This window comes from Oncorhynchus clarkii, chromosome 6 (genome assembly GCF_045791955.1).
Source record: "Oncorhynchus clarkii lewisi isolate Uvic-CL-2024 chromosome 6, UVic_Ocla_1.0, whole genome shotgun sequence".
In the NCBI taxonomy this organism is placed as follows: Eukaryota; Metazoa; Chordata; class Actinopteri; order Salmoniformes; family Salmonidae; genus Oncorhynchus; species Oncorhynchus clarkii.
Genome location: NC_092152.1, coordinates 53,147,425 through 53,175,366, shown reverse-complemented (window position 1 = coordinate 53,175,366; position 27,942 = coordinate 53,147,425). Strand labels below are relative to the sequence as shown.

Below are 27,942 nucleotides of genomic sequence, written 5' to 3'. Positions count from 1 at the left end.
TCTCAATCATTCGTTGTCTCTGATTGAGAATCCTACTTAGGTAGCCTGTTTTCCCCATTTTGGTTGTGGCCGTTTATTTTCTGTTTAGTGTGTTTTGCACCTGACGGAGCTGTTTCGGGTTGTTCTTTTGTTGCTTGTTTGATAGTGTTCAGTTTTACCATTAAAATGATGAACACTTACCACGCTGCACCTTGGTCCTCAGCGTCTCCTTCCAACAGCCATTACAGATCTACCCACCACCAAAGGACCAAGCAGCATGGTGACGAGCAGCAGAGCTATCTGGAGAAATTAACATGGGAGGAGATACTGGAAGGCAAGGGACCCTGGGCACAGGCTGGGGAGTATCGCCATCCACAGGAGGAACTGGAGGCAGCTAAGGCTGAGCGGAAACACTACAAGGAGTTGGCACTGCTGGCAAGGAAGCCCCAAAAATTTATTGGGGGGGAGCACACGGGGAGTGTGGCAGAGTCAGGAGTCAGACCTAAGCCAACTCCCCGTGCTTATCGTAAGGAGCCAAGGATGGAACCAGAGCCGGTCAGGGCGAAATTGGAGGTGAGCGACGGAAGCGAAGCACAGAGAGTGAGGGAGTTAATGGGGAGATTGGAGGAGAGAGTAATGAGGGAGTTGCTGTGTTGGTGCATGAGGCACAACTTCCGCCCGATGGAGCATGTCTGGAATTTGATGTCACCTGAGTCAGCTCTCCATACTCGTCCTGAGGTGCATGCTAGCCGTCTGGTGAAGACTCTGCCAACCCCGTGCACCAGGCCTCCTGTGCGCCTCCCTAGCCCTGCGCGTCTTGTGCCAGCTCGGCGCTACAGCTCTCCAAGATGTGCTTACCATGGCGGGCATCGTACTGGTCAGGCACCGTGTTATGCGGTGGAGCGCACGGTGTCTCCAGTACGTGTTCTTAGCCCGGGGCGCTACATCCCAGCTCCCCGCATCTGCCGGGCTAGGGTGAGGATCCAGACAGGACGGATGGTGCCAGCCCTGCTCTCCAGACCTCCAGTGCGTCTCCTCGGGTCAGGATATCCTGCGTCAGCGCTGCGCACTGTGTCTCACGTGTGTCTGCACAGCCCAGTGCGTCCTGTACCTGCGCCCTGCACGTGCCAGGCTAAAATCACCATCCAGCCAGGACGGGTTGTGCAGGCCCTTAGTTCGAGACCTCCAGTGCGCCTCCATGGCCCGGTCTATCCTGTGCCTCCTCCAAGGACCAGGCTGTCTCTCCGTCTCCTTCCTCCAGAGTCTCCCTCCAGCCCGGAGCTGCCAGAGTCTCCCTCCAGCCCGGAGTCAGGAGCCGCCCTACACTCCGGCACTGCTGGAGTCTCCCGCCTGTCCGGTGCTGCCGGAATCTCCTGTCCATTCGGGCCCGCTGCAGGGGTCCCCAGTCCGAGGTCGGCGGCGAGGGTCGCCTCGCCAAGGGCGCCACTTAAGTGGGCCAAGACTATGGTGGAGTGGGGACACATCCCGCACCAGATCCGCCACCACGGACAGACGCCCAGCCAGACCCTCCCCTATAGGTTCAGGTTTTGTGGCCGGAGTCCGCACCTTTGGTGGGGGGGGGGGGGGTACTGTCACATTCTGACCTTAGTTTATTTTTATGTCTCTGTGTTAGGTTGGTCAGGGCGTGAGTTGGGGTGGGTAGTCTATGTTCTTTTTTCTATGTTATATGTCTATGTCTTGGCCTGGTATGGTTCTCATCAGGGACAGGTGTCTATTGTTGTCTCCGATTGAGAATCATACTTAGGTATGGATTTCCCCCACCTGTTTTGTGGGAAGTTAACTTTGTTTTTGTTTAGGGCACATAGCCCAAAGCTTCACGGTTTGGTTTTTGTTCTTCCTTTTGTCGGCGTAATTTTTGAATAAAGAGAAAATGTACGCTTACCATGCTGCACCTTGGTCCAGTCCTTCAGCCAGCCGTGACAGTGGCTTGGGTGGTTGTTGTCCTTGATGATATTTTTGGCCTTCCTGTGACATTGGGTGCTGTAGGTGTCCTGGAGGGCACTACACTCTGGAGAGCTCTGCGGTTGAGGGCAGTGCAGTTGCCATACCAGGCGGTGATACAGCCCGACTGGGTGCTCTCAATTGTGCATCTGTAAAAGATTGTGAGGGTTTTAGGTACCATACCACATTTCTTCAGTCTCCTGAGGTTGAAGAGGCGCTGTTGTGCCTTCTTCACCACACTGTCTGTGTGGGTGGACCATTTCAGTTTGTCAGTGATGTGCACGCCGAGGAACTTGAAGCTTTCCACCTTCTCCACTGCAGTCCTGTCGATGTGGATAGGGGGGTGCTCCCTCTGCTGTTTCCTAAAGCACAATCAGCTCCTTTGTTTTGTTGACATTGGGTGAGAGGTTATATTCCTGTCACCACACTACCAGGGCCCTCAACTCCTCCCTGTCGTCATTGTTGGTAATCAGGCCTACTACTGTTGTGTCGTCTGCAAACTTGATGATTGAGTTGAGCACGCATCCATGTTTGGCCCCTGTGTTGAGCAAGGTGGTGTTGTTTTCCTACCGGCCCGTCAGGAAGTCCAGGACACAGTTGCACAGGGTGGGGCTCAAACCCAGGGCCTTGAGCTTAATGATAAGCTTGGAGGATACTATGGTGTTGAATGCTGAGCTATAGTCAATGAACAGCATTCTTACATAGGTATTCCTCTTGTCCAGATGGGATAGGGCAGTGTGCGTCGGTGTCACTGTGTTATCCTCAAAGAGGGCGAAGAAAGTGTTTATCTTGTTCTGGAGCAAGACGTCGATGTCTGCGACCGTGATTGTCTGTAGACCCTGCCACAAAGGTCTCGTGTGTCTGAGGCGTTTTGCCTGTTTGATTGCCTTAAGGAGGGAATAACTACACAGTTTGTATTCAACCATATTCCCAGTCACCTTTCCATGGTTAAACGCACGTTCAGTTCTGTGCAAATGCTGCCATCTATCTACGGTTTATGGTTAGGGTAGGTTTTAATAGTCACAGTGGGTACAACATCTCCTATACACTTCCCTATAAACTCAGTCACCATACCAGTATATTTGTCTATGTTGTTCTCGGTGGCAACACGAAACATATCCCAGTCCGCATGATCAAAACAATGGATTCTGATTGGTCAGACCAGTGTTGAATAGTCCTTAGCACGGGTACTTCCTGTTTTGAGTTCTGCCTATAGGAAGGGAGCAGCAAAATGGAGTCATGATCAGATTTGCCAAAGGGAGGGATGAGGGGAGGGGGGGGGGGGTCCTTGTAGGTATCCCAGAAGTTGGAGTAGCAGTGGTCAAGTGTTTTAGCAGCGCGAGTACTACAGTAAATGTGTTGATAAAACTTTGTTAACGTTTTCTCAAATTTGCTTTGTTAAAATCTCCATTTACAATAAATGCGGCCTCAGGATACGTGGTTCCACTTAAAGTCCAGTGAAATTCTTTGAGGGCTGTCGTGGCACCGGCTTGAGCGGGAATATACACGGCTGTGACTATAACCGAAGAGAATAATTTATTACATTTCCATAATATGGCAACTGTAGCAGGGCTGTTATGCTAAAATGGTTGATATAAACTTGCATTCTTCCTACAATAACTTTCACATAGAGATCCTATTAAACAAGTATTCTAATTCCTAATTCTATGGACTCATTTGCGTCCTGATTTGTCATCAATGTTCCTCAGTCTATAAGAGGCTGCCCTCTAGTGGTCAAATAAATGCACTAACACCCAATATCTGGTTAGGATCTGCAGTTGTTTTTATTTTTTAATGCTACCCTGTCACCTTTTAAAGACATCTCTTCGTTTTTTTGTTTTACGGTATCTTCCAGTGAAAAGAGGACCCCTTGGGACCCAACCCTGAAAGGGGTCCCACTAATGGGAAACACCAATAGGTTGGAGCAAAGTCCATCTGAATTCTAAAACAAAGTCAAAACAAGACATAGAAGAGATTAAGGTTCATGTTAAGGTCAAAGGTGAGGGGCTATAGAGTCCTACGGCAACTGTCACTGTGTGTTCTACCATATGTACCATCTTGTCTCTCTTTCCTTCTCTTCCATCTCTATGATTCTCTGCCTCAGACAGTCAATGACATCCATGGCACTCCATTCCTGCAGCATTCTCTCCTGCCACCCTCCTCATCTTCTCCATCTCCATCTCCATATTTTAATTTAAATCTTCATTGTATCATCTCTCTCCCTCCTAACTTCGCCCTTCTCTCTCTCAATGTTCTTGCTGTTCTTGCTGCCCTTCCTCTGTAATCTCCTCCTCTCTTGCCAACCACCTCCTCCCTCTTTTCCATCTCCCCTTCCCTCTTCTCCACCTCCCCCTTCCTCTTCTCCACCTCCCCCTTCCTCTTCTCCACCTCCCTTTTCCTCTTCTCCATCTCATCCTCTCTGCTCCTAACCACCTCCCTCTTCTCCTCTCCCAACTTCCACTCCCCTCTTCTCCCATCTCGACCTCCCTCTTCTACATCTCCCCTGCCATCTTCTCCAACATGACCTTCCCCTGTTTAGCCGTCTTCTCCCTCTTCTGCACTGTCTTTCTCCAAAGTGCCAGTGTTTTCTAAATTATGTCTTACAGTTTTTTACAATCGCTAGGACCCACTTCTCAATACTTAGGTCACTTTTTCAAAACGCTTCACACAGTTCTCCTAACTAACTTTCAGCTTGGCACAGCAGTTAATTTCACGTTCAAAATGCCCTAAAACTATCAAAACACTTCATACATGTCTCAAATCAACTCATTCTTCCATAACACTAGCAAAGGTTGTCACCCAACAAGCACACGTTTTCACTCATAAAACAATGACCTAAACAACACTAACAACAGGTAGGATCACACAATGTTTTCTTTACAAAACAAGAATGACACCTCTCTGCTGTTTAGAATTCACTGCAGTTTATGTTACAGGAATTTATCAGACATGATACAATCTGCTTCAATATGTTTTTGGGCATTTTATGGCATTGAGTGATTCCAAAATACAATAATTTGTATATACACCATCTACCGATACATATACAGTAGCAATACTAGTCAACCCTGTCTTGTGTATTTGGCCACAGGTTCTGTTCCACGTCACTTCTTAAGTCATTTTGGGCAATATTTTGGCATACCTGGTCCATCCCTGGCAATCTTCTGCAGATATGTCCAGGCATCCTGTATTCATTGCATCCAGGAAGGACATTTGATCATGTGGATGGATGGTGGTCATAAACCTTCCACCTCCATGAGGAAAATAATTCCTCTATGGGGTTGAGGAATAGAGAGTAAGGAAGGAGGAAAAGTGACATCATCCTGGGATGGGCTGCAAACCACTTCACGGGAGTGGTGAAATGCCACATTGTCCCATACAATTACAAACGATGGCCGAGTTCGCCTCTCTGCAACCCTTTCTTCACCTGGCACAACCCTCCCATAGAGGTCACCCAGGAATGAAATGAGATGCTCGGTGTTGTATGGCCCAATTAGTGGTTTGTGTAACAGCAATCCATCAGAGGATATTGCTGCACACATTGTGATGTTGGCACCCCTCTGGCCCAGGACATCCACTGTGGCTCTTTTTCCAATCACATTCCTTCCACGCCGCCGTGTTTTGGCCAAGTTGAAACCAGCCTCATCCACAAAGATGAATACGTGATGTGTTTGCCTTGCTTCAATCTCCATGATCTCCTCTAAAATAAATCCACAAGGCTACATAAGAGTTACGCTTACATTGTCTGCCAACACTCGTCCCGAATCTCTGTGAGTTTTATGCCATTGTTCCTGATGACTATATCGACGATTGTAGTTTTCTGCACAGCAGTGAAAATGCACAGCAGTACAAAAACAATTACAATTACAAATAAGTAGGTTTGTAGGCTTTGTTCAATTTACTTCCTTAATGTGCAGTTCAGTCAGATGCCCTTGCAGAATGAACATATTACCTGTTCTTTTGTCGGAAATTTCTCAGAATAGATGCCACTGTTGAGAGTTGCAGATTTGGCTGCACTCTCAGACCAGCCTCTCTCATTGATGGATCATGATTTATTACATTATCAATTATAGTTGCCCTGATCTCATCTGAGACTACAGCTCGTGATCTTCCTCTCAGTCTTCTACCACCGCGCATACGTACTCCTCTCCCTCTCCCAGCCAGTCCTCTTCCTCTGTCAGCCACTTCTCTATCTCTGGCTGGGTACCATGTTTACATTACAGTACAGCATTATTCCTAAGATGTCCCCTTTTGTATAGATGGTAATGTAATTGAAAGACTAACACCTGGGTAGGTGTTCAGCCGTGGTTGGTCTAATTGTTTTGATAGTATTTCATTTTTTAGATTTGGAATATATTTCAATACGGTATTACTGTAGAAAATGTAGCAAATGTATGTCTTATTCAATTTTGTGTTAATTTAGGTTTTGAACTTAAGTTTAACAGTTTTGAGAAGAGTATGTCAACATGTGCAAATCGGCCTGTAGGCACATAGAGTTTTGGTGGTGGTTGTGTCTGAGTGAGAAAAGAGTTCATGAAAATTGAAAGATGTAGTCATTGAATGCATTTTGTGCCAAAGCAATGAAAAATGATCCATAGTTTAGCCCACATAGACTGCTGTTATGCTCACTGTGTGAAGAGTTTTGAAAAAGTGACCTAAGTATTGAGAAATGGGTCCTAGCAATTGTAAAAAAAAACTGTAATGCAAGTTGATTGGTATTGATTGATTCTGGTTCAGAGCCATTTCAATGACTGCCCAATAGAAGGAGTGACACGGTTGTCCTTGCTTGAGTTTCAAATGTGCTCATTCCAGAACGTAAAACATTGAAGTCCTACTGCATTTAATATTGATCATTCCATATTAATATTAAACTTGCGATGACAGTCCATTCTATTTTGAGTGTGTGATCACTTTTGTTTTTTGTGTGTGTGAGAGAGAGAGAGAGAGAGAGACTCAGTGTGTGTGTGTGTGTGTGTGTGTGTGTGTGTGTGTGTGTGTGTGTGTGTGTGTGTGTGTGTGTGTGTGTGTGTGTGTGTGTGTGTGTGTGTGTCCGTCTGTCTGTGTGTGTCTGTGTGTTTCGTGTGTGTGTGTGTGTGTGTCTCTCTATTTGTCTGTTGTGAGTGCTGGAGTTGTTCAGGATCAGTTGACTGGGGACACCTGGAGAGTTGCTAATCACCATCAGGGTTTCTGGAGAATGGTATTGTACACAACAACAAAGCCTGGAATGTGTGTGTGTTAGTCAGAATGAAAACATTCCCCTTTGTTACTACCTTCAATGAAGGAGGAGCAAGGCTAGATCACAGAGTGAGTTCATTGTGTGTGTGTGTGAGTGAGAGAGAGAGAGAGAGAGAGAGAGAGAGAGAGAGAGAGAGAGAGAGAGAGAGAGAGAGAGAGAGAGAGAGAGAGAGAGAGAGAGAGAGAGAGAGAGAGAGAGAGAGTTTCAGTGTGACAGTGTGCCTGGGAGGGCTGCATTCCAGAGCACCATTTAACTGCGCTCTCCCCGATTTCCTTTCCACTTGGACTTCTCGAAGTGAAGAGTCGGGCAACCAACTAAAAGGAAGCCTAAACCAAGAGGTAAAGAGAGTAAACCTCAAACTCTGTTGTAATAACAGGTTTGTCTTCCTTCTGTCTGATGTAAATCAGAATGTAATGGCTTTTACTGCTGGCTAATACTGCATGGAGACAGGTAAGACATTCACAAGAGCAATTTTGACTTCTTGACAAGGGTTGGAGTCAACTCTATTAAACCCAGACCTTGGAATACATGTGAATACTTTCTTGAAAATAATGTAAATAATGAGAACATTTCATAAATGACAGTTGTGCTAGTTTCCTTATTTGACTGAGTTGAAATTGACCACAAATCCTGCTTTCAATTGGTGACTGCCGTGCCAAACACGGGCAATCTCAAGAGTTGGGCCTATATTGGAAAAGGTTTTTAATTCACAGAAAGTGGCTTTTAGAAACACCTAACCTACACACGTTAGCTGCTGTATCACATGGGTGCAATGAAATGAATAAGCTACTGTAACAGTTTTCTTATTTTCTGACGGCAAATCACTGTTCTTGTGTTTGTGTTAAAGGGGTTGTGTGATTCTGCCTCACGTTGTTGTCAGTCTATGGTTAAAACTCAGTGCCTACTTACACAGTACTCGTCTTTGTCTGGGAAGATAAGCTATGATGCATGTAAATAATATTGTCCTATATTGGTCTATGCTAAAACTTCATAATATTCATCTGTTTGCAGACAACACTGTTATGTATGCCATTGCCCCACCTGTAGACCAGGTGTTGTCAGAGCTGCAATCTGACTTTGTTGTCTTAAAAAAATGCCCTGGTTGGTTTTAAACTTGTACTTATTGTGGGCAAGACTAAACATATGTTGTTTTTCTAATTCTCACAGAAATGTTTCAGATGGACTACATATGTATTCATTGACTGGTTCTCCTATCGATCGGGTTTCCGCCTATAAATATCTGGGCTTTTGGATTGACAAGGATATAATGTTTAAAAAACATACTGATTTAAAGTGGGCTTATGATTTTTAATAGATCTTGCCTCTACCTTAACAGCAGGAAGCAGATTGTATAAGTCAACTTTCCTGACAGTTCTTGACTATGGTGACATAATTTACCAGAATGCAGCAGCGATTACTCTTAAACCTTTGGATGCCATCTACCATACCACCCTTTGCTTTATCACAGGTGACAGTTGTAATAATCATCACTGCATCCTGTATCGAAAGGTTGGCTGGTCCTCATTAAAGAACTGTAGATCACTTCACTATTCACGTTTTGTTTACAAAGCTCTACTACATAAGTTTCCAACTTTGTTGTTGAAGTATAAAAGCACGAGTTACCAAATTTTGTTGACGGAGTTGGTTAACTCTTGAGATTACTGTGCAGGTATACAACTTTGATTGTATTTACATTTTTTGGCATCTGACGACATTCGCACTCTCAAATTTAAACTTGACATCTTTACATAACGTATAGTCAAACAAACATTACTATGTCTTGTAACAATCACCCTGAACTTTATCTTGGGTAATAGTCAAACCAAACCACCTCTGTTTAAACTAGAGTGAACTGCATATACTCTCCTCTCTCAGATGTGTTTGTAAACAGACCGTGTGGTGTAGAGGTATGTGTAGGAGGGGAGGTGCCCTAAGGAATGTCAGTCTATCATTACTACATTCCATTCCTCCACTTAGCTAACCTACCAGCAGGTCTGCAGTTCGGCCTCGGAAATGGACAACTCAATATAAAGGGTTATTTCTACCAAAGCTGGTTGTGGTAGTTTGGGCTGGAATAACCTGAAATTCTGCATACCTGCATCTCTCAGTGCTCTCTCTCGCTCTCTCTCTCTCTCTCTCGCTCGCTCTCTCTCTCTCTCTCTCTCTCTTTCTCTCTCTCTCACATGTGCTCTCTCTCAGGTTCTTTCTCTCTCGTTCTCTCTCTCCCTTTCATGTTCTCTCTCTCTCTCTCTCTCCCTTTCATGTTATCTCTCTCTCTCTCTCTCTCTCTCTCTCTCTCTCTCTCTCTCGCTCTCGCTCTCTCTCTCCCTCTCTCTCAAATGCTCTCTCTCACATGTGCTCTCTCTCAGGTTCTTTCTCACTCACTCTCTCTCTCTCTCTTCTCTCGCTCTCTTCTTCATGTTCTCTCTCTCTCTCCTTCATGTCTCTCTCTCTCTCTCTCTCAAGTGCTCTCTCTCTCACACGTGCTCTCTCTCTCTCCCTTTCATGTTCTCTCTCTCATGTTCTCTCTCTCTCTCTCTCTCCCTCTCATGTTCTCTCTCTCTCACGTTCTCTCTCTCTCTCTCTCCCTCTCATGTTCTCTCTCTCTCTCACGTTCTCTCTATCTCTTTCTCTCTCAAGAGGGACTCTGAGGAGAGAGCTATCCTCCCTGGTCAAACATTGTGAGTGTAGAATATAGAAAAAACAAAACAATGTATGTGTGCATGTGTGTGTGTTTCTGCAGCAGTATAAACTTGCGCCTGTGAGAGAGAGTCAAATCCTACCTACATCCTGCATTTACCCTGTACTCTGTCACTATCACTGTCTGTTAGAGATCTGGGCTAACAACTACTGGCTCTCCTCTGCTGACTGTATTTTGTCGTAATGTTAAATTTGAAACAACCTCATAGAATATGTTTAAATGTCCCAGACATATTTTGGTTACAAGCACATTTAAAGACGTACCAGATAGGGTTTCCTTGGCTTGTCGCCATAGAGGAACCCTTTTTGGTGCTATATAGAACCCTTTTTGAAGGGCATCTGTATTATGCTATAAAAAAAAACATTTCCCAAGGTGCTACAAAAAAACATTTTCTAAGGTGCTATAAAGAACCATTCAAAAAGGTTCTATATAGCACCAATATATAGCATATATAGCATCTATATAGTTCCGCTATGGTTACAACCCTTTCTGGAGCTACAGTTGAAGTCTGAAGTTTACATACACTTAGGTTGGAGTCATTAAAACTCACCTTTCAACCTCTCCACAAAATGTATCTTTTAACAAACTATAGTTTTGGGAAGTCGGTTAGGACATTACTTTGTGCATGACACAAGTACATTTTCCAACAATTGTTTACAGACAGATTATTTCACTTATAATTCACTGTATCACAATTCCAGAAGTTTACATACACTAAGTTGACTGTTTCTTTAAACAGCTTGGAAAATTCCAGAAAATGAAAACATGGCTTTAGAAGCTCCTGATACGCTAATTGACATAATTTGAGTCAATTGGAGGTGTACCTGTGGATGTACCTGTGGATGTATTTCAAGGCCTACCTTCAAACTCAGTGCGTCTTTGCATGACATCATGGGAAAATCAAAAGAAATCAGCCAAGACCTCTGAAAAAAAATTGTAGACCTTCACAAGTCTGGTTCATCCTTGGGAGCAATTTCCAAACGCCTGAAGGTACCACGTTCATCTGTAGAAAAAATAATACGCAATTATAAACACCATGGGACCACACAGCCGTCATACCGCTCAGGAAGGAGACGCGTTCTGTCTCCTAGAAATGAACGTACGTTGGTGCGAAAAGTGAAACTCAATCCCAGAACAACAGCAAAGGACCTTGTGAAGATGCTGGAGGAAACAGGTACAAAAGTATCTATATCCACAGTAAAAATGAGTCCTATATCGACATAACCTGAAAGGCCGCTCAGCAAAGAAGAAGCCACTGCTACAAAACAGCCATAAAAAAGGCAGACTATGGTTTGCAACTGCACATGGGGATAAAGATCATACTTTTTGGAGAAATGTCTTCTGGTCTGATGAAACAAAAGTAGAACTGTTTGGCCATAATGACCATCGTTATGTTTGGAGGAACAAGGGGGGGCTTGCAAGCTGAAGAACACCATCCCAACCGTGAATCACGGAGGTGGCAGCATCATGTTGTGGGGGTGAGGGACTGGTGCACTTCACAAAATAGAATGCATTATGAGGCAGGAAAATGATGGGGAAAAATTGAAGCTACATGCTACCAAATACTAATTGAGTGTATGTAAACTTCTGACCCACTAGGAATGTGATGAAAGAAATAAAAGCTGAAATAAATCACTCTCTACTATTATTCTGACTTTTCACATTCTTAAAATAAAATTGTGATCCTAACTTACCTAAGACAGGGAATTGTTAAGGAATTGTGAAAACTGAGTTTAAATGTGCTTGGCTAAGGTGTATGTAAACTTCTGACTTCAACTGTATATTGATCCCTTGTTCATGATTCTTTATAGAAGCTTTATGGAGAATGGTTCTATAAAGAACCTTCCTCAATCTTAAATGTTCTTTCTTGATCCATTTAAAAACCCATTTTTTTTATTCTTGTGCCTGATTTATTCAACTGTTCTCAAGGCCATACGTGAATCTTTCACAAGACACCACCACTGGCCATATTCCCGGATTTCCCATACTCGGTCCTGGGGTTTTGGTTTTGGCCCTAGCACTACACAGCTGATTAAAATAATGAATTCTCATCAACCTTTGAATCAGCTGTGTAGTGCTAGGGCAAAAACCAAAATGGACATTCCTTGGGGTCCCCAGGACAGAGTTTGGGAAACTCTGCCATAGTCATATATAATCTGAAAAGGCATTACACAACACATTAGATCAACTGGAATGACATTCTCACTCACAGATGCACAAAAAGAACTGAGCGCAAACCACGCCCCACAATATTCGAATGAGCAGCTCCCCTACATTTGAATTTGCACTAAAAGAGCAAAGAACCCTTTTGTGAACTGTTAAGAACCATCGGAGAGCTCAAAGGGTCCTTTGGGTCATTATGGTTCCACATAGAACCATCACTCTTCCCCCCCAAAAAACCTTGTAAATCTTCAACAAATGTCTCCCCCTCAGTGCTTCGGAAAGAGATAGAATGTCGAGCAAAAGAGTTCAAGAGAATGAAAAGCAGGGCATGTTTTGGAGGGAAGGGGAGTATGAGGGCTGTATTTCATTCAAGACAGTTGTTCCCTCCCTCAAGGGTTCTAGTTCACTCCCTTTCACATATCTTAAATGACGGCGCAGGTGAAGGCTAAGCAATAGCATCATATTGTTTCCACTACTATTGAAAGCATCTTTGGGTCCTAGAACAGTACAATATAAATCCAATGTATTTATAGAATTTGTAGTACTAATGCAGTCATGGTTAGATTTGTGAAAGAAATGTGAACAGGGTCAAAGAGGTTTCGGAAATGAAAGTTTCTGAAATGAAAAACACCCAGAGTGTTGTTTACATTGAATTTTTTGTCATTTAGCAGACACTCTTATCCAGAGCGACTTAGAGTTAGTGCCTTCATCTTAATTATTAAGATAGCTAGGCGGGACAACCACATATCTCAGTCATTGTAAGTACAGTGGTGGGGGGAGGGGTTAGGAAGGGGTGCTGTGGGATTATTTAAGATACTCTTTGAAGAAGTAGGGTTTCAGGTGTTTCAGAAGATGGGCAGGGACTCTTGGGGAAAGCTGGTTCCAACAATTGGGTGCCAGGACAGAGAAGAGCTTTGACTGGACTGAGCAGGAGCTGCCCTTCCGTAGGGGTGGGAGGGCCAAGAGACCAGAGGTGGCAGAACGGAGTACTCGGGTTAGGATGTAGGGTTTGAGCATCGCCTGAAGGTAGGGAGGGGCAGTTCCTCTTGCTGTTCCGTAGGCAAGTGCCATGATCTTGGAGTGGATGCAAGCTTCGAAAGGAAGCCAGTGGAGTGTGCGGAGGAGCGGGGCAACATGAGAGAACTTGGGAAGGTTGAACACCTATCAGGCTGCAGCATTCTGGATAAATTGCAGGGGTTTGATGACACAAGCGGGGAGCCCAGCCAACAGCAAGTTGCAGAAGTCCAGATGGGAGATGACAAGTGCCTGGATTAGGACCTGTGCCGCTTTCTGTGTGAGGTAGGGTCGTACTCTACGGTAGTTGTAGAGCATGAACCTGCAGGACGAATCCCTGCTTTAATGTTTGCAGAGAAAAACAGGGTGTTGTCCAGGGTCACGCCAAGGCTCTTTGCACTCTGGGAAGGGGGACACCTTGGAGTTGTCAACTGTGATGGAGAGGTCTTGGCCTTTTGAAGAGCAACATTCTTAGGCTGCCTTGGTGTCCGTGTCCTCCTCTCTCTCTTCTTCCTATCTCATCCTCCTCTTCCAAAGAGGTATTACGTTCTGTCTCTAGGTTTACAGCATAGGAAGCCATATTTTCCTATCAAATTCTTAGGTGCAGAGTTGAATTGGTTTTTGCTCATACCAGGATATTAACACCATGAGAATGTAACACAATACACCTCCTCCTCACCTCCCCTTACTCTCTGGTTGGTTCTGCCTTCTCTGGTCAGGCGTCAATACAGATGATAGGTACAGGACTGTAGGTGTCGGATTTCAGTTGGGCGGTCACATTTTTCCCACAAGAGAAGCGTGTGAGTTTTTCTGTTGAAGTCTTCAGCTCCAGTTATGGGAATACGCACCAAACTAATTTCCTCCATTGAAATACCTGATATTTGCACCTAGGGGTTATTGGTTGATTTTGTACTGTGAAATAGTTTATTATTTGAACTCAGTATATTGACATTTCCCCTCCTCTCTCACAGGTGGATGCTGTGGTGGCCATGTTCCTCTGAGTTTGATTGACAGGCCAAGATGGAGCTGAAGGTATGGGTGGATGGCGTGGTCAGGGTGGTGTGCGGCCTATCATTGGAGACTTCCTGTCAGGATGTGGTCATCGCCCTCGCACAGGCTATTGGTCAGTCTTTGTCTGATGTAATTGCCTTTGCTGTTCATTCGTTTCAAAGCTTTTTGAGCACAGTTTATCAGCTTATTCCCTCCAATCTCACTCCTGTCTTGGTGTGTCTTTTCCACAGGTCAGACAGGTCGCTATGTTCTCATCCAGAAGCTACGAGGCACAGAGATGCAGCTTGTGGCAGATGACTGTCCCTTAGAGTCTCTGTCTTATCTGGGTCAGCTGGCCATCGAGGTCCAGTTCATCTTGCGTCGCACAGGCCCCTCCAGCACTGACGGACCTAACAGACCCACCCTGGATAGGGTCCACCCTTTGCTCAGGCACCCTACACCCATTCCCTCCAGATGCCGAGAGCCGAAGAAGGCCCTCACTTTCAACCTTGGTCCTTCTACAATCCCCAGAAGGACTAAAGCTAACAAGGCCTGGTCACCTAGTCCAAGAGCCTCACCAGAGCCCAGGGCCTCGCCTGTTCCATCCCTGGTCTCCCCCACCGCCTCCCCTCCCCCACTCTCCCCTTCTGACCCATCCAAGGAGGAGGTCTTCAGGCAGGTGCTGCAGCAGCAGGAGATGCTACAGGACCTGGAGTCCCATCTGGTGGCTTTGGAAAGGGAGGCAGAGGTGTGGGAGATGGGGAGGCCTGTAGCTCCTGTCCCAGGCCTGAATCCAGGCCTAGTAGAGGAGATGGATGTGCTGGAGACAAGGCTGAGACAGAATGAGGCAGAGCTGCATGGGGATTACTGGGAGAAGCAGATGCAGCAAGAGAAGGACAAGGAGCAGGGTATGTATTCTATTAAATTCCAGTCACTTCAATACACCTATTAATCCCCTCAGGGGCAATTTTGAAAACACATTTTAGGATATGTTACACATCTCCTACGCACACGTAATTTATGCAGCAATAATGTATGTAACCTAGGAATATGTAGGCCTACACTCATATACAGTAGGACCATCCAGGCACCAATACAGATTTGTATTGGCCGTACAGATATCCAGGGACATCTGCACCAACTCTACGCCTCTATGGATGAATACAACTTCCGGCTCAAGGACCTCCAGAGCCATTCATCCAGGCTGGGGCAGGACTTTCGTGTTGAGGCCCGCAGACGGAGCTCTCGTCCGGGCACCCCGCAACCAGAGGAGGCCCTGGGACCGCTGAGGGAGGAACTACACAATCGGCTTCAGAAGGGGGCAGAGGTGGACATGTCATTGACAGAGACGAAAAAAGCATTACAGACTGCAGAATTACGGTTACAGGTACAGTTTAATACATAACCACTGACTGAGTTTTTCCTGAGATCTGACGACATTATAGTTCCTATTATGGTTGCCGTATGTTACGGCATCCATTTTGCTTCATGAAGATCCCAATGGGAGTTGAAGCATTTCCCTTGTCTCGCCAATAAATCCCTCTTATGTGGAAACTCTAACCTGTCCAATTGTGTTAGATTACTAGCCTACACTCTTAGAAAAATGGTTCCAAACCCTCTGGAGAAAGAGTTCTATATGGAAACCAATAGGGTTCTACCTGGAACCAAAAAGGGTTCTTCAAAGGTTTCCCCTATTGCCGAAGAACCCTTTTAGGTTCTAGATAGCACTTTTTTTGTGTATGTAGTGCATGTAGCAATCAGACTATAATCCCTTCATTGTGTTCAATGATACAAAATGACTGACAAAGCCACTCACCGCTAAACGTTTCACAAGAGCTAAACCCAGTGAAAGCAACCTAGGATGTTCAGTATAAAAGAGCTTTGTTCAAAGATGGTTGCGTCACATTCTATATAACTTGTTTGGGGATTATTCTTTGTATCTGACACTGTAAGCCCAGAGGCAGTACATTGTGTAACTCGGCAGTCTGGGGGTTAACTGTATCCTGTAATAGCAGGAGAGCAATAAAGAGGAGTTATTGAACTTGAGGGGACACCTGTGGAATACACCTGTGTTGTCTACCCAGAGATGGAAACTTACCTTTGGCTTCCTGTGTTAATAATAGAACAACTGCCTTTCCCTACGCTTCCTTATGGGACGGTTTCCCCGACGGATTAAGCCGAGCCCTGGACTAAAACTTTATTTGAATGGACATTTTCCATTGAGCATGCTTTTTAGTGCAGGACTAGGCTTAATTTGTGTCTGGGAATCCAGCCCTATGAGTTTTTTTGGATACTCATCCTCCCCTGAATAATTTATTCCACCCCCATTTGGCTACAAACCTCATTACTAGAGTAGTATCAGATGATATCCTACTACATTATCAGAATTTTCAGAAGTGTTATTTTGACCTCATAGCGTGGAAATATCATAAAACCACAGGAAAATAATGTTTTTAACTGTACTGCCACATTAATAACCTCTCTAAGCTAGGGGGCGGTATTTTCACGTCCGGATGAAAAGCATTCCCAAAGTAAACTGCCTGCTACTCAGGCCCAGAAGCTAGGATATGCATATTATTAGTAGATTTTGATAGAACACACCCTGACGTTTCGAAAACTGTTTGAAAAATGTCTGTGAGTATAACAGAACTGATTTGGCAGGCGAAACCCCGAGCACAATCCATCCAGGGATTTTCTTTTTAGGTCAATCTGTTTTCCATTAGGTTTCTACGGCAAGCCCGTTTTAATAGTTCCTATTGCTTCCACTAGATGTCAACAGTCTTTATAAATTGGTTGATGTTTTTCCTTTGAGTACTGAAGAAGTAGCCCTTTCCTTTCTGGGAGCATAGCCAAGTATACTCTTTTGTTTGGGGCGCGCGACCTGGCGCTCGCTCAACTTTCATTGTATCCTCTATTGAACACAGTTTGTCCCGTCTTAAATTTTATCAATTATTTACATTTTAAAATACCTAAAGTTGGATTAGGAAAGTTGTTTGAAATGTTTGGACCAAGATTACAGGTAATTTATTAGATCATTTGTTTTCATGTTGGGCAATTTGGAACTGGTGTTTTTCTGAATCAAACGCGCCAAATAAATTGACATTTTGGGGATGTAACGACGGAATGAATCTAACAAAATGACTATTTGTGATGTTTATGGGACATAATGGAGTGCCAACAGAAGAAGATCTTCAAACGTAAGGCATGAATTATATTATTATTTCTGAGTTTTGTGTCGGGCCTGGCGGGTTGAAATATAATTGTCATGTGTTTGTTTGATGGGGTGCTGTCCTCAGATAATAGCATGGTTTGCTTTTGCCGTAAAAGCCTTTTTGAAATCTGACATGGTGGCTGGATTAACCTCTCCAGTGTCCCATCTGGCCAACATCCAGTGAGATTGCAGAGTGCCAAATTCAAATACAGAAATACTCATTATAAAAATTCAGAAAACAAAACATATTTTACATAGGTTTAAAGATTAACTTCTTGTGAATCCAACCACGGTGTCAGATTTGAAAAATGCTTTACGGCGAAAGCATACCTTACGATTATTTGAGAACATAGCCCAGTTGACAAATTATTACAAACAGTAACCAGCCAGGCAGAAGCGTTACAAAACTCAGAAATAGAGATACAATTAGTCCCTTACCTTTGATGATCTTCATATGGTTGCACTCAGAAGACATTAATTTACTCAATAAATGTTCCTTTTGTTGGATAAAGTCTCTTTATATCCAAAAACCTCAGTTTTGTTTGCGCGTTTTCTTCAGTAATCCACAGGCTCAAATGCAGTCAAAACAGGCAGACAAAAAAAATCAAAATTGTATCCGTAAAGTTCATAGAAACATGTCAAACGATGTTTATATTCAATCCTCAGGTTGTTTTTAGCCTAAATGATCTATAATATTTCAACCGGACAATAACGTTGTCAATATAAAAGGTAAACAAGAAATGCACTCTCTCGGGATTGCGCATGAAAAAACTCTGTGACACTCAGGGTCCACTAATTCAGACTGGTCTTACTCCCTCATTTATAAGAATACAAGCCTGAAACAATTTCTAAAGACTGTTGACATCAAGTGGAAGGCATAGGAACGGCAAATTGAGTCCTAAGTCAATGGATACTGTAATGGCATTGAATAGAAAACTTCAAAACCAAAATAAAAAATACTTCCTGAATGGATTTTTCTCAGCTTTTCGCCTGCCAAATCAGTTCTGGTATAGTCGCAGACACTATTTTAACAGTTTTGGAAACTTTAGATTGTTGTCTATCCAAATCTACCAGTTATAGGCATATCATATCTTCTGGGCCCGAGTGGCAGGCCGTTTAATTTGGGCATGTTTTTCATCCAAAATTCCGAATGCTGCCCCCTACCCTAGAGACGTTAACAAGAAGTTAAGCTTCATTTTGGTGTATTGCACTTGTGATTGTATGAAAGTTAAATATTACGAATAATTTCATTTGAATTTGGCGATCTGCCATTTCACCGGATGTTGTCAAATCGATCCCGCTAACGGGATTTGATCCATAAGAGGTTTTAACAATCCAGTTTACATGAAATTGTTTGATGCTTGACATTGAAATAACATGACATCTTGTCTCTGCCCTCCAGGAGAGGTGTGAGGCGCTGGAGGAGCTGAACAAGGAACTGAGGCAGTGTAACCTGCAGCAATTCATCCTGCAGACGGGTGTTCCCCCTAGCCCCTCTTACTCAGACCATCCCCTCCCCGACCAGACACACCCCCACCTCCAGCCCATCGCCACGCCTTACCTCTGCATAGCAGGACTACTGGAGGATGACCAGACTGACACTCTGACTATATGCTAGAAGGTATGCTAATATGCTAATATGTTTAATTGGTGTCATGCCAAACTGTTTGACACATTTATTCCTATCTAACCTATTCCCAAATGGCTTTAGCCAGAAGACGCCCCCTGGACTCTGAGGGAGGAGCTACACAGCTGGCTGCAGCACAAAGCGGAGCCGGACATGTCACTTGCTGACTCAGTAAAAAACTCATGGGAGCATCTGGATGACTCTCCAATTGCACTGTGTGTGTGTGTGTGGTGTGTGGTGTGTGGTGTGTGTGTGTGTGTGTGTGTGTGTGTGTGTGTGTGTGTGTGTGTGTGTGTGTGTGTGTGTGTGTGTGTGTGTGTGTGTGTGTGTGTGTGCGTGTGTGTGTTTAACTATTCTAGTAAACAAACAAGATGTTGACCAACTGGGGATATTTTGTTAGTCCCCACGAGGTCAAATGCTATTTCTAGGGTGTATAGGGTTAGAATTATTTTGAGGGTAAGGTTTAGATTCCAGGGTTAGTTTTAGGGTTAGGAGCTAGGGTTAGGTTTAAGGTTAGGGTTAAGGTTAGGTTTTTGGGTTAAGATTGGAGTTAGGGTTAAGGGTAAGGGTAAAAGTATGGGTTAGGTTAGTGTCAGGTTTAGGGTTAGGAGTTATGGAAAATAGGATTTTGAATGGTACTGAATTGTGTCTCCACAATGTTAGCTGTACCAGACGGTGTGTGCGTGTGCGTGCGGACATGTTTTTCTATACTTGTGAGTACCAAAGTCCTCGCGACAAACTAAAATTCAGAGAAGTGAGGACATTTTGCCAAGAAGGCTAATTTAGGGTTAGTGGATAGGTTTAGGTTTATTGGTAGGGGTTCAGGTTAGGGTTAAGGTCAGTGTTAAGGTAAGGGTTAGGTTTAAGGAAAATATGATTTTCAATGGGAAGAAAATGTTAGTTCGCAAAAAGTCCTCACAGGTATAGTAAGACATAGCTCTGTCTGTGTGTGTGTGTGTGTGTGTGTGTGTGTGTGTGTGTGTGTGTGTGTGTGTGTGTGTGTGTGTGTGTGTGTGTGTGTGTGAGAGAGAGAGAGATCTATAGCCGGTGGATTGGTTGACTTTTAATACAGTATATGCAACATTCTAGTATTAATGTATCTATTAACTTTAAAATATGTTATTAAATATTAATTTTCTAAAGACGTACTCCCTATGCAATAAAGATTACTTAATGTATCTCAGTTTCATTTTTTAATTTTTTTATTTAACCAGACATTAATTGATTGACAGTGCAATATTTCATGAAGGCCTAAACTCTTAGAAAACAGTGTGCTCCAATGGGGACAGCAGTGGAACCCTTTAGTAACCCCTTTTTCTAAGAGTGTAAAACCATCCCCAACCAGCACAGGGCATTAGGGATGTGACTATCCTAAAAAGTCCACAGCTGTTTACTGATCATGTTTTACATTTATATAGTAAAGTCATGTGGGTAACTTGCCCCTTTCATCACCAAAGCGCTCTGGTGAAGTTAACTTTATATTCGATATTGACTTTAGCATATAATAATGTTCATAACTAACGGACACTCAGTGGTGAAAAAATAACAAAATTGTTATGCTTGAGTAAAAGTAAAGATACCTTAATAGAAAAAAAAGTTAAAGTCACCTAGTAAAATGTTACTTGAGTAAAGGTATAAATATACAGTATCTGGTTTTAAATGTACTTAAGTACTGTGGTGGAAAAAGTACAACATTATTATACTTCAGTAAAAGTAAAAAGTAAAAGTAAATGCTATACATGAAATTCCTTATATTAAACAAACCAGACGGTACAATTTTCTTGTTTTATTTTATTTACCGACAGACATTGACACACTCCAACCCTCAGAAATAATTTCCAAACGCAGTATTTGTTCATAGTGAGTCTGTGACGCACCCAAAATGTATCTTTTCTCCTGTTTAACACAAACTATGATCTGTTTTACGTGGTTCTATGCCTGGGACTTGTAACAGATTTTGGGGGGCTCGTCCAGGATCGGCGCCACCTGTTGGTTGTGTCATGACTGTCCTGATCAGGTCAGGTTACAGGAGACCACAACCCTACAGATTATCTCTCAAAATGATCTCTACACTACAGCCTGTTGAGACTCAGCACACAGCACCACATAGTTATCCACCACACAGTAGCAGTCATTCTGAATCTGTACCACACCAGACACATGAGAAAGTGGTCTCCCGAAGAGATCCCTTCCTAACACTGCAGAGAATAAATAATAAAGGGGGGTCAAATAAGCGACCATGTGTCAGACATAAGCTACAACAATGTTTGCAGATGGAAGAAGGTACCAAAGATAACTTCAGTGATCCAGAGATAGTCAGAAGTGTACTGAGGATAATAAAGCCAGCAAACTTCAAGGACATGCTCATAAAGAAGGATGACATCACAGTAGCTGACCTCAAGGGGTTTCTCCAGTCTCATCTGGGGGAAAAACATTGCACATACATGTAACTATTCCAAGAGCTAGTGTGCACCAAACAGAAGGAGCATGAGATGCCACAACAGTTCATTTACCAAGTTAAAGAGTTAAAACTGAGAATTCATTCATGTCTAAACAAGCCAATGCTGACAAAGTACAGCTCAGAGACAGTCCATGTAATGCCTGGGGTGTAGTGGAGGAAGAAGTCAGGCGCAGGAAACAGAGAGTTCAAGGTAGCGAGACTATCAATTCACCACACTGGTGGAAACGACGCCACCCAAACAAATGCCCCAAAACACGGGGAACTAAACATTCCAGAAAAACACACATAGACAGAACACCGTGACTTACAATCGTGCACAATAGTGCACAGAAAATAATCAAGCACACCCAGCAGTCAGGCCGGCTGGATAATTAAGCCCAACCAATTAACCTAACTAAACACAGGTGTAACTAATAAACAGACAAGGGGGGGAAAGGATCAGTGGCAGCTAGTATGCCGGGGACGACGACCGCCGAGCGCCAACCGAACAGGAAGGGGAGCCACCTTCGGTAGGAGTCGTGACAGTCCAAGGTGTATTCCAACACACAGTGTAGCAAGGACTAGGGCATAGGCATGGTGATGTCCACAGGGAGCTGAAACCTCTCCTTTCAGACAACCAAGTAAGTGATGAAGAAATACTGAGGCATGTAAAATGACTAATGATGAAAGCGAGAGAAAACGTGGGCGAGGATCAACACCCGTTAACCTACAAATGCATTCAGTATGCAGCTTGAGGAAGGGCCTGGTAAAGATCCTAATGCTAAGGAAAAGGTCCCATAAAAGCAAAAATACCACCACACAACAACTGCACAGGTTGAAGCACTAACACGCATAATAGATTCCTTGAAACAGCCAGTACAGCCAGAGCACCAAGGCCAGTGTTCCTCAAATAGGCCTCCTAGGCCTACAGTGGAATGCGAAAGTATCCACCCCCCTTGGCATTTTCCCTATCTTGTTGCCTTACAACCTGAAATTAAAATGTATTTTTGGGGTGTTTGTATTATTTGATTTACACAACATGCCTACCACTTTGAAGATGCAAAATATTTTTTCTTGTGAAACAAACAAGACATAAGGCCAAAAAAACAGAACCCCCCCCCCCACCACCACCACCACCAATCAATACTTTGTAGAGCCACTTTTCTCAGTTACAGCTGCAAGTCTCTTGGGGTATGCCTCAATAAGCTTGGCACATCTAGCCACTGGGATTTTTGCCCATTCTTCAAGGCAAAACTGCTCTAGCACCTTCAAGTTGGATGGGTTCCGCTGGTGTACAGCAATCTTCAAGTCATACCACAGATTCTCAGTTGGATTGAGGTCTGGGCTTTGACTAGGCCATTCCAATATATTTAAATGTTTCCCCTTAAACCACTCCAGTGTTGCTTTAGCAGCATGCTGAGGGTCAGTGCCCTGCTGTAAGGTGAACCTCTGTCCCAGTCTCAAATCTCTGGAAGACTGAAACAGGTGTCCCTCAAAGATATCCCTGTATTTAGCGGCGTCTGTCATTTCTTCAATTCTGACCAGTTTCCCAGTCCCTGCCGATGAAAAACATCCCCACAGCTTGATACTGCCGCCACCATGCTTCACTGTGGGGATGGTATTCTCAGGGTGATGTGAGGTGTTTTCCTTGATGGCCAAAAAGCTCAATTTTAGTCTCACCTGACCAGAGTACTTTCTTCCATATGTGTTGGGAGTCTCCCACGTGCCTTTTGGTGAACAACAAACGTGTTTGCTTTTTTTTCTTTAAGCAATGGCTTTTTTCTGGCCACTCTAAAGTAAATCCCAGCCCTGAGGAGTGTACAGTTTAAAGTGGTCCTATGGACAGATACTCCAATCTCTGCTGTGGAGCTTTGCAGCTCCTTCAGGGTTATTTTTGGTCTCTTTGTTGCCTCTCTGATCAAATGCTCTCCTTGCCTGGTCTGTGAGTTTTGGTGGGCGGCCCTCTCTTGGCAGGTTTGTTGTGGTGCCATATTCTTTCCATTTTGTAATAATGGATTTAATGGTGCTCCGTGGGATGTCCAAAGTTTCAGATGTTTTTTTACAACCCAACCCTGATCTGTACTTCTCCACAACTTTGACCCTGATCTGTTTCGAGAGCTCCTTGTTCTTCTTGGTGCCACATGCTTGGTGGTGCCCCTTGCTCAATGGTGTTGCAGACTCTGGGGCCTTTCAGAACAGGCATATATATATATATATATATACTGAGATCAAGTGACACTTAGATTGCACACATGTGGACTTTATTTAACTAATTATGTGACTTCTGAAGGTAATTGGTTGCACCAGTACTTTTTTTTCATTTCACTTCACCAATTTGGACTATTTTGTGTATTTCCATTACATGAAATCCAAATAAAAGTCTATTTAAATGTCAGGTTGTATTGCAACAAAATAGGAAAAACGCCAAGGGGGATGAATACTTTTGCAAGGCACTGTAACAAGTCCGCCAGATTAGATGTAGTAGGGATGACAACACATTATATTGATATCAGTGATGGTCATTGTCGTTTAAGATGAGGGAGGACAATTATTGTTTTATGAGCATGGCCTTATTTCTATTGCAGTATATTGGATGACTGTCATTCATTTTCCATTCACCTAACTCAATGTAACTTCGATAGGTTTATGCTACTACATGATAGTTGAATTTTCCTTGTGACCATCATGAGGTTGCTAGCCTATGAATGAAAGTTTACAACATAGGTGCACAGGTCGAGAGACAATTTTGTAATCAAGGTGACATATTTAATACCACCTTGCGCACTCTTGCCTTGCACACCCTTGTCTTGCATCTAGCCAGGGTGTAAAATCCTTAGTCCAACAGTTACAGAGTTTCTATAATTCAGGTATGTTAATCACCATTTTGTTCCGTTTGCTTCTGTTTTCCAACAGAATCGGCAGAACGAATACACCCCTGATTATACGCAAACATAGTTCACTTTCATAGCAGCCACATACAAACAGCATGATCCCTTTGATTGTTGTATAATTCCTTCTCGCTTTACTCCCAGGGTCCTTAGCTTAGTGATGAGCTTTGTAGTCACTATGGTGTTGAACGCTGAGCTGTTGTCAATGAACAGCATTCTCACATATGTGGTCGGAAAGGGCAGTGTGGAGTGCGATGGAGATTAACGTCATCTGTGGATCTGTTGGGGCGGGATGCGAATTGGAGTGAGTCTAGGGTTTCCAGGATGATGGTGTTGATAAGAGCCATGACCAGCCTTTCAAAGCACTTCATGGCTACCGATGTGAGTGCTACAGGACGGTAGTCATTTAGGCTGGTTACCTTCGCTTCTTGGGCACAGGGACTATGCTAGTCTGCTTGAAACATGTAGATATAACAGACTCGGTCAGAGAGAGGTTGAAAATGTCAGTGAAGACACATGCCAGTTGGGCTGCGCATGCTCTGAGTACACATCCCGGTAATCGATCTGGCCCCCCGGCCATACAAATGTTGACCTTTTTAAAGGTCTTGCTCATGTCGGGTATGGAGAGCATGATCACACAGTTGTCCGGAAGAGCTAGTGCTCTCATGCATGCTTCTGTGTTGCTTGCCTCAAAGCGAGAATAAAAAGGTTCTAGCTATCGAAGCGTTTCTGAACACCTGTGTGTAACCCAAGAAACACGCCAGAAAAATGTTCTATTGTAACTGAAAAATACCGGGTGCAGGTGTGTTAAACCCGGTTAAAGTAGTGTACAGTAAGTGTATATTTTGCATTTGTGAAATTATTTTGATGTAATGTAAAAAAATAAAGCGCTGTATGTTTCTAGATCCGTACTGCAATTGAGACAAATCACGTTTAGATAGAGTGTTTGGTTGTTTTGGCTGACTGAACCAGTTCACCTCTGCACATAACATACTGTATAAGGTCGCCTACACTCCTTAATAAAAGTCCGATCTTGGGCTAAGATAACTTCCAAAATTCAAAGCAAGTCCGATTGTATTTTTTACTCCTTGACTTTAGCTGGTCATATCTCAGCTTCTGAATATCGTAGAGACAAACCAAAGATATCTGCATGTGCATAAAACGTGTTTTACCCACCAAATCAAGCAAGGCCCCTCCAGTGACGGAAGAGGAAGTGAGACATCCCACTTGCAATTTTTGTCTGGTTTATATACAGTCAATGAAGTAAGCAGGTCAGACCCAACTGCTAATGCATTGGTGCCTATGGGAGAGCCAACCCCTTAAGCTGATCGGAACGGACCATTTATTTAAATGGTAAATGGCCTGAGTGGGACTAAATATATATTTTTTAACTTTTACCCCTTTTTCTCTCCAATTTTGTGATATCCAATTGGTAGTTACAGTCTTGTCCCATCACAGCAATTCCCTTACAGACTCGGGAGAGGCGAAGGTTGAGAGCCGTGCATCCTCCGAAACACGACCCTGCCAAGCCGTAGTGCTTCTTGACACAATGCTTGCTTAACCTGGAAGCCAGCCACACCAATGTGTCAGAGGAAACAGCGTAGAACTGGTGACCGAAGTCAGCATGCAAGCACCCGGCCCAGCACAAGGAGTCACTAGAGCGTGATAGAACAAGGACATTCAGGCCTGCCAAATCCACCCCTAACCCAGACGATGCTGGGACAATTGTGCGTCGCCTCATAGTTCTTCCGGTCACGGCCAGCTGCGACACAGCCTGGGATCAAACATGGGTCTGTAGTGACGACTCAAGCACTGCGATGCAGTGCCTAAGACCACTGCGCCACCCGGGAGCAGGGACATCTTCATTTATCCACCATATTTGGTCGTGCGACTGGACTTTATGCAAACTGGAATCCATATATCCTGAGGCCGCATTTATTGTAGCTGGGGATTTTAACAAAGCAAAATTGAGGAAAATGCTACGGAAGTTCTATCAACACATTGACTGTAGTACTCGCGTTGCTAAAACACTCGACCACTGCTAGTCCAAGTTCCGGTATCCCTACAAGGCCCTCCTTTGCACTCCCTTCGGCAAATCTGATCACGACTCCAAATTTGCTCTTCCCTTCCTCTAGGCAGAAACTCAAAACAGGAAGTACCCATGCTAAGGCCTATTCAACTGACCAATCGGAATCCACGCTTGTTTTGATGGACTGGGAAATGTTCCAGGTAGCCTCTAAGAATAACATAGACGAATACACAGATATGTTGACTGATTTTATCAGAAAGTGTATAGGAGATGTTGTACCCACTGTACCCAAATTGAAAGCGCAAACCACTGCATTTAACCATGGCAAGGTGACTGGGATGGCCGAATACAAAAGGTGTAGTTATTCCCTCCTTAAGGCAATCAAACAGGCAAACCTCAGTATAGAGACAAAGTGGAGTCGTAATGCAATGGCTCAGACACAAGGTGTAAGTGGCAGTTTCAACAGACAATCACGGACTAGGGAAAACTAGCCACAACGTCTTGCTTCCGGACAAGCTAAACACCTTCTTCGCCCACTTTGAGGATAACACAGTGCCACTTTTATTTACATTTATTTGTCATATACAATGCCTATAGAAAGTCTACACCCCCTTGAACGTTTTACACATTTTGCTGCCTTAAAATGACATCTAAGAAGGGATTGAACTTTTTCGTCGGACGTATCGTCGGACGGGGCCACAGTGTCTCCCGACCCTTCCTATCTCAGCCTCCAGTATTTATGCTGCAGTAGTTTATGTGTCGGGGGGCTAGGGTAAGTCTGTTATATCCGGAGTATTTCTTCTGTCTTTTCCGGTGTCCAGTGTGAATTTAAGTATGCTCTCTCTAATTCTCTCTCTATCTCTCGCTCTTTCTCTCGGAGGACCTAAGCCCCAGGACCAGGCCTCAGGACTACCTGGCCTAATGACTCCTTGCTGTCCCCAGTCCACCTGGTTGTGCTGCTGCTCCAATTTCAACTGTTCTGCCTGAAGCTATGGAACCCTGACCTGTTCACCGGACGTGCTACCCTGTCCCAGACCTGCTGTTTTCAACTCTCTAGAGACAGCAGGTGCGGTAGAGATACTCTGAATGATCAGCTATGAAAAGCTAACTGACATTTACTCCTGAGGTGCTGACCTGTGGCACCCTCTACAACCACTGTAATCATTATTATCTGACCCTGCTGGTCATCTACAGTATGAACATTTGAACATCTTGGACATGTTCTGTTATAATCTCCACCCGGCACAGCCAGAAGAGGACTGGTCACCACTCAGAGCCTGGATCCTATCTAGGTTTATTCCTAGGTTTCAGCCTTTCTAGGGAGTTTTTCCTAGTCACCGTGCTTCTACACCTGCATTGCTTGCTGTTTTGGGTTTTAGGCTCGTTTTCTGTACAGCACTTTGTGACATCAGCTGATGTAAGAAGGGCTTTATAAATACATTTGATTGAATTTGATTGATTAGGGCAACATATATCCATAGTTTTTGTCAAAATTGCTCAGGTTCTGTAAATTTGGTTGGGGATTATTGATGGACAGTGATATTTAACCTTGTCTCTTATTGTCACGACTTCCGCCGAAGTTGGCTCCCCTACCTGTTCGGGTGGTGCTCGGTGGTCGTCGTCACCGGCCTACTAGCCGCTACCGATCCCTTTTTCGTTTGTCTGTTGGTTTTGTCTTATTAGTTCACCTGTGTGTATTTTG

At 43.9% G+C, this 27,942-nt stretch overlaps 1 protein-coding gene across 2 annotated transcripts in view; it reads left to right on the top strand.

The window, feature by feature from the left end:
- LOC139412127 (ras association domain-containing protein 7-like) overlaps nt 1-20,061 on the top strand; it is a 29,821-nt gene extending 9,760 nt beyond the window's left edge. The window contains exons 1-6 of one of the 2 annotated variants that reach the window (XM_071158938.1): nt 7,385-7,515; nt 14,027-14,178; nt 14,297-14,953; nt 15,164-15,432; nt 18,659-18,877; nt 18,968-20,061. In XM_071158938.1, the coding sequence (XP_071015039.1) occupies nt 14,076-14,178; nt 14,297-14,953; nt 15,164-15,432; nt 18,659-18,874 (1,245 nt within the window). In that variant the 5' untranslated portion in view covers nt 7,385-7,515; nt 14,027-14,075 and the 3' untranslated portion in view covers nt 18,875-18,877; nt 18,968-20,061. Of the gene's footprint in view, nt 1-7,384; nt 7,516-14,026; nt 14,179-14,296; nt 14,954-15,163; nt 15,433-18,658; nt 18,878-18,967 lie in introns of those variants that run through there. The other variant, XM_071158939.1, reaches the window with a different exon arrangement.
- The last annotated feature ends 7,881 nt before the right edge of the window (nt 20,062-27,942 follow it).